Genomic DNA, 10115 nt, shown 5'->3' with positions numbered 1-10115 from the left:
TGTGTGTGTGGGGGGGGGGGGGCAGGTTTTGATAGCCTACATATAGTGGAAATGCTACAGTATAAATGCAAATTCCCTTCAGACTAATGCAGTTTTTAGGTCCTCAGGTGATCAATGTTTGCAATGCCCCTACTTTCTATCTGTTGGGACAACAGGGAGCAGGTGCCCTCCAACACCCCCTCCTATTGTCATGGCTTCCCATGCACCTAAACTGTATACCTTTGAACAGTGAGGAAATCCAAGTGGTGCTTTGTGACTGTTACAACTTTCCTGAGTTACTGTATAAGTAAAAAAAAATAAAAAATAAAAAATAAAAACCAAACTACTCCTCTTTTAAATAGCATGACTCTGTTGACAGCATTTGCAAAGTCTTTGGTTACATTCCAATGTGTGCTTCCCCGGCATGGGAATGCTGACAAGCCACTTTGCCCTCAGGAATAATCTATGCCGCTGAGAAGTTTGATCTAATGGAGTCCTCTCGTAATTGACGATGCTTCCCAATGTCACACTCCTCCCTCTGTGTACGGCGCTCGATGGTTATTCTGTAGTTTTTCCTGCAAAGGAATGAATGAGATCAGCCAATCAGGTGCTGTTGAGAGTTTGCAACAAGTGACTTTGATTTTCACCCATTTTCTCCCCAATTATACTTGTCCAATTCCCCCTGCTGTCCCAGTCCTTGCTCCACCCCCCTGCTGTCCCAGTCCTTGCTCCACCCCCCCTGCTGATCTGTGGAGAGTTGTAGACTACAGTAGCATATGCTTCCTCCAGTAGGCTACATGTCACGTCATGTGATACATACACATTTCAATTGACAGCGAGAAGTTTCACTGGCACGTAGCGCGTGGGAGGAACACGCTCTTCCCCCCAGTTCCTCTACCCCGAAAAGGCACCCTGACCGACCACATTCAATTGTGTCTGTAGGAACGTCTGACCAAGCCAGAAGTACCGCTGTCGGGAATTGAACCCAGGTGTCCGCGGTAGTGGGCGAGTGCTTTTCCCTCTACACTACCCAGAGGCTAGTCCGGTTGCCAGACTCTCTCCCTACAACGGGGGAGAGGCTCTGATTACCTTTACAACCATCCACCAAAAGTACCAAGGAAGCACAATCCAGATCCACTGGTTTTCAGCATGTAGCAACGAGCTAGCATTGTTGATGTTGTTTTAGAGTGGCGCAGGCATTTGAGATCGGCAGATTCAACACGCACAGCGGCAGAGGCATTTGAGATAGACAGATTTGTCACGGAGGGAGCGGAAAGGAAATCCATAAATGGTCGCAGTCGGTCAGTCAGTGTGGGTTGGTGCCAAAGACAGAGCTTGCAGGGAGCGGAAAGGGATTTTCTTCCACTGCCGACTGAAATGGTCGGCACCAATGGCAGAGCTTCTACCAGCAGTCTGCACCAATGGCAGAGCTTCTACCAGCAGTCTGCACCAATGGCAGAGCTGATACCAGCAGTCTGTTTCCATGCAGCCAGACTTCTCTCCCCGCAGGGAGGGAAGTGTGAAAAGAGAGACTACCCAGACACCTCCAACAAGAGACATTGTTTTAAGCTTTCACACATGATAGCAGTCGAATGTTCAATTCATGAAGCACACATTGTTTGGGGACATTTTAAAACTGACAAAACTGTAGATGCCATGGCTGTTTGTCTGATGTGAGCACTAAGCAAAGAGTGCAAACATGACTACATTATTACATGACATTATTTGAATTCAGCCACAGTGCTATATTGATCAAGTGTATAATTCTATGTTTACCTTTTAATATGTTAAATAGTCAGAGTAACATGCTGAAATACTGTCACAGTCACAGTCTAACAGTGTCTCAGTCCAACATTCTTCAATAATCAATTGAATGTCAATTGAATCAAATGCATTGAATCAAACTGAATGGTTAAAAACATTTGTCCATGTTGAAATAAATGCTCATAAATATTCTCGCCGCCAAGTGGGACACACCCTTTTTAATGCATTGAATTTGTATGTCAAAAATGACCTGGAATGGCTCAAAATGACAAAATGTAAAGAACTGATACAAAAATCAATGCTGAAATTCTGAATATAGACTTTATAGACTAGTTTACAGTCAAAGGTGTATAGAGTTAGTAACTAGTATTATGCATGTGATATGGAGCACGTCGCCTTTTTCCCAACTTACAACAAAATGGACTGAATTCAGGTAAATTCCATGCATGAGCAATGTTTACACACAATTTGGCCACACTTTACAGTTCATATAACATTTAAACCTTTGGACAATTTAAAAAACTATGAAACATCTTTACCTGCACAAACACAGATCTACTTGCTATACACACCTTTGCCTTTATAGAATGGCCACCATCAATGAACTCAGCAGCGCTGTTCAGATTATAAACTGTTATAAACACTGTTCAGATCAATTATAAACACTGTTATAAACACTGTTCAGATCAATTATAAACACTGCTATTGAGTTATACTTATGGTGATGTTTCTCAAGCTGCGCCACACTTTTTCCCCCTCATCATCAAGAGCACTGGGCCAACTTCCAGCACGAGCATCGTGGCGATGACAATGTTGTGCTACGCCTCAATGCTAGTGATGACGATGAAGCTCCCGGCTCGCCCGTCCAGGCTGCCCGCTCAGGCACCGGCGTTGCCCAGCCCAACAGTGACGCTGCTGGCTTGGCCCTAAAAGGCCAGTGGGTTTGTTTTGAAGGGCAGATTTAACTGTTCATTTAATGAACACAATTCACTAACATATTTTCACTACTTTATTTTAACTTACCTGTAGAGTAAATTAAGCATGTTATTCATGCTCCACTTATGTAAGTGATTGTTCCCCTGTATCGTGATACTTTGGCCCGCTCCTTTCCTGCTCTCCTCCCTGCTCCTTTCCTGCTCTCCTCCCCGCTCCTTTCCTGCTCTCCTCCCCTCTCCTCCCCGCTCCTTTCCTGCTCTCCTCCCCGCTCCTTTCCTGCTCTCCTCCCCGCTCCTTTCCTTCTCTCCTCCTCGCTCCTTTCCTGCTCTCCTCTTCACTCCTTTCCTGCTCTCCTCCCCGCTCCTTTCCTGCTCTCCTCCCCGCTCCTTTCCTGCTCTCCTCCCCGCTCCTTTCCTGCTCTCCTCTTCACTCCTTTCCTGCTCTCCTCCCTGCTCCTTTCCTGCTCTCCTCCCCGCTCCTTTCCTGCTCTCCTCCCCGCTCCTTTCCTGCTCTCCTCTTCACTCCTTTCCTGCTCTCCTCCCCGCTCCTTTCCTGCTCTCCTAGGTGACGGGCCGAAGGCTGCTATCTGCTTTAGTTTTTGAGATGATTGATCCCCATTTTGAGGTTAGATGCTTTTTTCATATGAACTAAATAAAATTCTTCTGAACACGATTCCGTTTGTTGGCAGCCTCAAATCGAACGCAGTTTAATGAAAACGTAACTTATTAGATCAGGGAAACGTTATGGCAGTGCTATCGCAAAAACCAATCAAATGCTCGTTTTAGCGTCACATGACTTGAATCAGCCAATGATATTCCCGCAAACAGGACGTATAGGAAGTGTGAACAAACCATAACAAACGCATCACAGAACGAAGCCGCTGGTAAGTCTGTTAAGATCATGTTTAGCGAATATAATTCATAATCGTTTTAATAGTAATAGTAATACTACTTTGCTACATCTTTGATGCAGTCAATATTGGCAACCGGCTAGTGTTAAATGAATTGTCATCACACAAGTTGTCTCTTTGCTGGTGTTAGGCTACAGCTAACACTATGTTGGACGTTACCAGAGTGGGAAATTAATTATTTTGCGTCTTAAATCTACTAGCCACTTTAGTATTTCACCAGCATTTAGCTGCAGTGCTAGATTCTCACCCTGCACATAATGCTGCTGTTGCAGTAGTGGCCTTGTGTCCATTCTAGACAAGGAAGACAAACCCCAAGACTGTGTTACAGTAGGCTAAGTGTATCTTGTCCTATAATTGACCAGACTAGACAGAGGTTGAAGTAGAAGAGATAACATTTATTACAAACGTTTACATCATCTGCAGCTCACCAGTTACTCGTGTCAATATTTTAACCTAAAATGTTTTAGCATTGATTTTTAAAAGAATTGCAAAGAATAACAGTTTTATGTTCTCCTGTAGGATGTGTTTTGGAGAGCATTGATAAAGGACTACCAGTACATCCCAGATCTCCAGAGCCTGAACAACGTTTTCTGTCAAGCTGTGAATGAGGGCTAGGTGTGACAGGAAACATGTCATCACAGATTGTCTCTTGAAATGTAGCATATGAAATATAGCCCAATTAATTATAGTATTTAATAATCTTATTTTTTCCAACTAGAAAATGTTCAGTTTGTAGCAGCAAGGTGCATACCTCTGACACTAACACTATGTGTTAAACTGTAAAGGTGGCGGTTACAGGTGTAGCCTCAGCAAGTGAGACATCCAGGTGGAACGAGGAGGATTCAGAGGAACTAATGCCAAGGGTTTTTATTTACAAACCAAATCCCTTGATTAATGATGGAAAATCATGTGGACAGATGATTTGGCCTAAAAGACAAACAAGGTATTAACAAAGGATTTGATCAAACAAGGGAAAACAAATTGAACTGTAAAGTAATATAATAAATCTAATTCAAATCAAATACTCAATCAATATTCAAAGGAACTAACTATAATAAACTAACACTTCAAATGATGCATCTGCACATGGACAATCAATTGGGAAGAGCAGAGCAGCCTCCTCTCAACAGCATACATGGCAAACTGAGCCTGGCCTACTGAGCTTCACCCAATCAACCACCCTTTATTGAGCCCAGGTGCAGCTCAATCAGGGCCCCAGGTGTGGCTGGTTAGGTGCGGCTGAACTGGTGGGGGGATTTTGTACAACTAACATTTAACTCATTGAGTGCCAGCCACTTTTGGAGAACGGACGCTCCCAGTGCCAGAGTTTCAGAGCGTTTTCAGTGATTTCTCGAGGCCCACAGAATATTGTGTGATATTACTATGTAAACACCGAACACGCACAAAGAGCGATGAGACTCTCTTCTATCATCTGCAAAAAAAAGTTTATTGATACCATTTTCCGTTCTTTAGTTATGAGCCGGAGAAGATAGGTTGTTTTGAGCAAAAAGACACGTTTCAAATTAGAAGCTGAGATATTCCGCCTTTTGTGAAATGAAGCATTTCAAGCACATTCACTGAGTCTGAAGCTAATATTTTCTGATGTAGTGACGTGGTGCCCTGCGTGCCCCACCCACCTCTCCCCCCCTCAGCTGCAAACTCCTCCCCACACTAACACACAGCCTCACGCACCCAGTCTATTTTCGGAGCGCTCCGTTTTTGTGCGCCGGCTCCCAGCGCGTCAGGGAAATGCCAAACCGGACTGCTGAGAATGGTTTGGCCCTTCGGCGTCGGGTGCTGCTTTTCTGGCGGCTAATCGTGTGGAGAAACTATGCAGACAGACAGACAGAGGCAGAGGGGCTCAGTTGTGGGCGCGGATTGACTGCTGTTCGCAGCCAACGTCAGCTGCAGCCAGAGCCATCTATATGGCTCTGGCTGCAGCATGAGCGGTTTCTCTTTCATCACGGGGCTTTTTCCTGCTGTTTTCCAGACCTTTCTCTAATCTGGAGAGCACTGTCGCCACCTAATGAGTCCGTAAAATAGGTTAGAACACGGCTCTCTCGAATACTCGATTCTGATTGGTCAATCAACAATATTCACCGGTCATTATTTCTCGACAACCGACCGCTGCTCTGCCACACCTGGATTAATCAGTTGATAAGAGCTTTTTGTCAGCAAACACTACTAATTAGGCCAACCAGTTGCAGCTGTGGTGTCTTGTGTGCCAATTACAAATGAAACCGCTTTGCCGTTGAAAACGCTATTAAAAAATCTATTTGAATAATTATTTTTGTCAGATTATTGAATGATTTAGTTGTAGGCCGTGTTCTAAGCGGGATAATGTATATTGAGGCGGTGATTACTGGGAAATAATGACTGTTCTTCACAGCCACAAATATCAATATGCAAGATGATTGGCAGGGTTCCTACATGCTTTCCATTTTTAAATTACATATTTTCCCAGGCAGACCCTATGTTCTTGACTGGATTTGATTTATGTAGGTATTTGATAATGCATACTGACAGTGATAGTAAATAGCATCCCTCTATCTGAACATTACTCACATCAACAAAAACTGGACTCAAAGTGGCTACAACATAAAAGCTAGAATTATGTTTGTATTGGACCCAAAGGCCTGGAAATTATCAAATAAATGTTAAATACTTTTCCAGACCTGCATAGGAACCCTGCCTGCCACAACAAATTGTCACTACAGGCTGCATATTGAAATTGTTGTCTTCCCCCCATACAAGGAGCAAAATTATGTGTAGTAGCATGGAGACACAAGAGTAGAGTGGTTGCAGCACATCTCTCCAAATCTGCGGGTATCTGCTGCAGTCTGCAGGTTTGGGTCCGTGATAGACAGCTAGCAGTTGTCCTGTTCCCCATCCCACCGTCACAGTTAGTCATCGCCAGAGGCAATGTTCTCTCTTCTTGGAATCTCTAATAATAGAAAACGTAGTAGTTACTGTATGTTACATGTGTGGCCAACGTTGCTAACCTAGCTTCTGAAATGTTTACGGCTAGAATTCATTAGATCGATAATGCTACCGTAGCCTAATCTAGCTAACGTTAACGTTACCTCCACCTCGCTAGCTATAGCAACATACTGTTCTAGCTACAGCCTACAAGGAAAATTCATTCATTTATCAAATGTCTTTATCTTACCAAACACAATTACGCTAGTTTCTGAGATAATATATAGTGTGGCATATACCTGTGAATAACATGTAATGTTAAATGCTCAACATTGTGCGTTTATTCTTACCTGGAAATCACACATCGATCCGTAGGCGAGCGTTGTTTACATTTCGGCCAAGCAGATCCTGGATCAGATCGGGGTCCTTAGCCGTGCACGTGCGTCTTGCGATTGTTTGAGGCATTAAATACTACGCTCTGAATGGTTCATAAACTACAGCTACCCCGCGATTTGCCTGAGTAGAGTGACGATTAAAATATACATTTATCAAAAAACCTCGATCAAACCAGAGCTGCCAACAAACAGTTTTAGACTTCATAGAATTATTTGACATCATACATAAAATATTGTGTAACCTTTCGATGAGGATCAATCAACAACACGAAAAACGGTCTTGGCCCAGCGCCTATCCTCCCCGCTCCTTTCCTGCTCTCCTCCCCGCTCCTTTCCTGCTCTCCTCCCCGCTCCTTTCCTGCTCTCCTCCCCGCTCCTTTCCTTCTCTCCTCCTCGCTCCTTTCCTGCTCTCCTCCCCGCTCCTTTCCTTCTCTCCTCCCCGCTCCTTTCCTGCTCTCCTCCCCGCTCCTTTCCTGCTCTCCTCCTCGCTCCTTTCCTGCTCTCCTCCCCGCTCCTTTCCTTCTCTCCTCCTCGCTCCTTTCCTGCTCTCCTCCCCGCTCCTTTCCTTCTCTCCTCCCCGCTCCTTTCCTGCTCTCCTCCCCGCTCCTTTCCTGCTCTCCTCCCCGCTCCTTTCCTGCTCTCCTCCCCGCTCCTTTCCTTCTCTCCTCCTCGCTCCTTTCCTGCTCTCCTCCCCGCTCCTTTCCTTCTCTCCTCCCTGCTCCTTTCCTGCTCTCCTCCCCGCTCCTTTCCTTCTCTCCTCCCCGCTCCTTTCCTGCTCTCCTCCCCGCTCCTTTCCTGCTCTCCTCCCCGCTCCTTTCCTGCTCTCCTCCCCGCTCCTTTCCTGCTCTCCTCCCCGCTCCTTTCCTGCTCTCCTCCCCGCTCCTTTCCTGCTCTCCTCCCAGCTCCTTTCCTGCTCTCCTCCCCGCTCCTTTCCTGCTCTCCTCCCCGCTCCTTTCCTTCTCTCCTCCCCGCTCCTTTCCTGCTCTCCTCCCCGCTCCTTTCCTTCTCTCCCCCCCGCTCCTTTCCTTCTCTCCTCCCCGCTCCTTTCCTGCTCTCCTCCCCGCTCCTTTCCTTCTCTCCCCCCCGCTCCTTTCCTGCTCTCCTCCCCGCTCCTTTCCTTCTCTCCTCCCCGCTCCTTTCCTGCTCTCCTCCCCGCTCCTTTCCTGCTCTCCTCCCCGCTCCTTTCCTGCTCTCCTCCCCGCTCCTTTCCTGCTCTCCTCCCCGCTCCTTTCCTGCTCTCCTCCCCGCTCCTTTCCTGCTCTCCTCCCCGCTCTCCTCCCCTCTCCTCTCTTACCCTCTCCCCTCTCCTCTCCTCGTACACAGAAACCAGGAGTGAGTGAGTTACTGTGGTTACCGGAGACACTCTGTCTGCCCCCCAGCACAAGCCACACTCCAAGCTGAAGTCAAAAGGCTGTGGAACACGTTGTAGCAGATGTCAAACTATGCTACTGTAGACTTTAACTATGCTACTGTAGACTTTTCATCAGGGTGTCGTGAGGCGTCCCGGACGCCATGATGCTGGCCAGTGCTGGAGAAAGTAATGCACTAACCTAAAGTTACTTGGATTAGTAACTGTAACATAATTACTCTTTGGAAATTGTAATCCCTTACACTAGTAGTTACTGGGGAAAGTAATACGATTATAGCTACCAGCTAGCAGTAAAGGAAGAGCTGAGTGTAAGAGTGTTACCCAGATAGGTAAACATACAAAACATCACTACAAATGGATCCATTTTTACCTGAAAAAGTAGAATGCCAGAAGCATTGCAGTCCCCAGAAGAGCTCCAACTATAATCCCAGTCAGAGCTGATACTCCTAGTCCACCTGCTTGGAAGAAGGAGTTATTGGTAACGACAAATATCCCATCATACTTTCCAATAATTCCAAGTCTAAATCATATTTGACAGGTTTCTATGAATAGTACTGTTAATTTACATGATTTGTCCAATATCTCTGTGTGAGTTTCGTGTCTTCCTCTCAGAGTGAAATGGTCAATGTTGAAGGCTGGCAGCACCTGAAAACTTCCATTTACACCAAAGTAGTTGGCCACCACCTGAAAGTAGAATATCACATTATAATCAAACTCATTTCCACCAGCACCACTATGTTCAACACTCACTGAGTTATTATTATTGTACCCAGCACCTGTACAATGTGTTTATTCCGGGGCTTATGACAGCATGGGTTGCACATTTTGGCTGTTCTTACCTCATATGTTCCCGCCTCAACATTGGTCATAGCCATCAAAGAGAAATCTCCATTTCGATCACCATTGACATCCATGGAGACCTGGCCAGCAATTCCTGTCCACCACCATGAAAAGAATGAGAGCATCAATTAGCTCCATGGCTCAAATGTAGCTACATGGCTCAAATGTAGCTACATGGCTCACATGTAGCTACATGGCTCACATGTAGCTATACAGACTCCAAAGACAAGAGAGGGAGGGGAACATTGTGGCTCAACCAATGTCATAGGAAATATTATCCACAAAATAACGTTTGTGTTGGCTTATGTGCCAAGAATTGCAATTTCATGGCAGGATCTATATTCCAAAAATGTAAAATATTTCTTTTAACAAGAAAAACTACCCTGTACTCAATGATTCCTGTGAAACAGAACATTGTTATTTCATGCTGAGACCTGGCAATGAGGACTGTCTGCCCTTTAACCCACATCAGCAGTGAAAATCCATTTTGTAACAAGAGGCTGGCCAAGTGTTGACCTGGAAAACAGCAGGCAATGTTACTGTTTTAACTCCACGCATTGATGCAATATCAAAGCTCATTTTGCTTTGTAGCGATCACTATGAACAGCATCAGACTGCAGCACTGACACAGTTAACCCATTGATACCTGATGCAGCATTTGTGTGTGTATCCCTTTAAGACCGCGAACCGCGTCACGCGGTTCGTGGTCTTAAAGGGATACACACACAAATGAGGGATACACACGCAAATGCTGCATCAGGTATCAATGGGTTAAGGGGACAGATTGACCAGCTATGAATGAGAAGACAAACCTTGGGTATATGCATGATAAGATTGCAAGGAAGATAGAGAATAAGGGAACTATCGTTTGCGCAGCCGTTTGCACACCTCTTATGTCCGTGCACCTCTTAGCCTATCATGTGCCTCCCGCGAGTGTCATTTTACGCTCTGGCGAAGATACCGTCGCTATGTTCCGAGCGTAAACACAGGTTTGGGCGTTGCC

At 45.5% G+C, this 10115-nt stretch overlaps 1 protein-coding gene across 1 annotated transcript in view; it reads right to left on the bottom strand.

Annotated features, from left to right (window-relative positions):
* Nucleotides 1-321: 321 nt before the first annotated feature.
* Nucleotides 322-10115, bottom strand: part of npr3 (natriuretic peptide receptor 3) — a gene marked incomplete at its 5' end in the record, with an annotated part of 48173 nt that continues 38379 nt past the window's right edge. Inside the window, 4 exons of the mRNA XM_083645506.1 lie at nt 322-554; nt 8643-8727; nt 8839-8956; nt 9112-9206. Of these exons, the coding sequence (XP_083501632.1) occupies nt 443-554; nt 8643-8727; nt 8839-8956; nt 9112-9206 (410 nt within the window). The 3' untranslated portion in view covers nt 322-442. The remainder of the gene's footprint in view (nt 555-8642; nt 8728-8838; nt 8957-9111; nt 9207-10115) is intronic.

The sequence above is a fragment of the Poromitra crassiceps genome (assembly GCF_964638095.1).
Source record: "Poromitra crassiceps genome assembly, chromosome: 10".
Lineage (NCBI taxonomy): Eukaryota > Metazoa > Chordata > Actinopteri > Beryciformes > Melamphaidae > Poromitra > Poromitra crassiceps.
The sequence above is the reverse complement of the archived record's forward strand: the minus strand, read 5'-3'. Positions and strand labels throughout refer to the sequence as shown.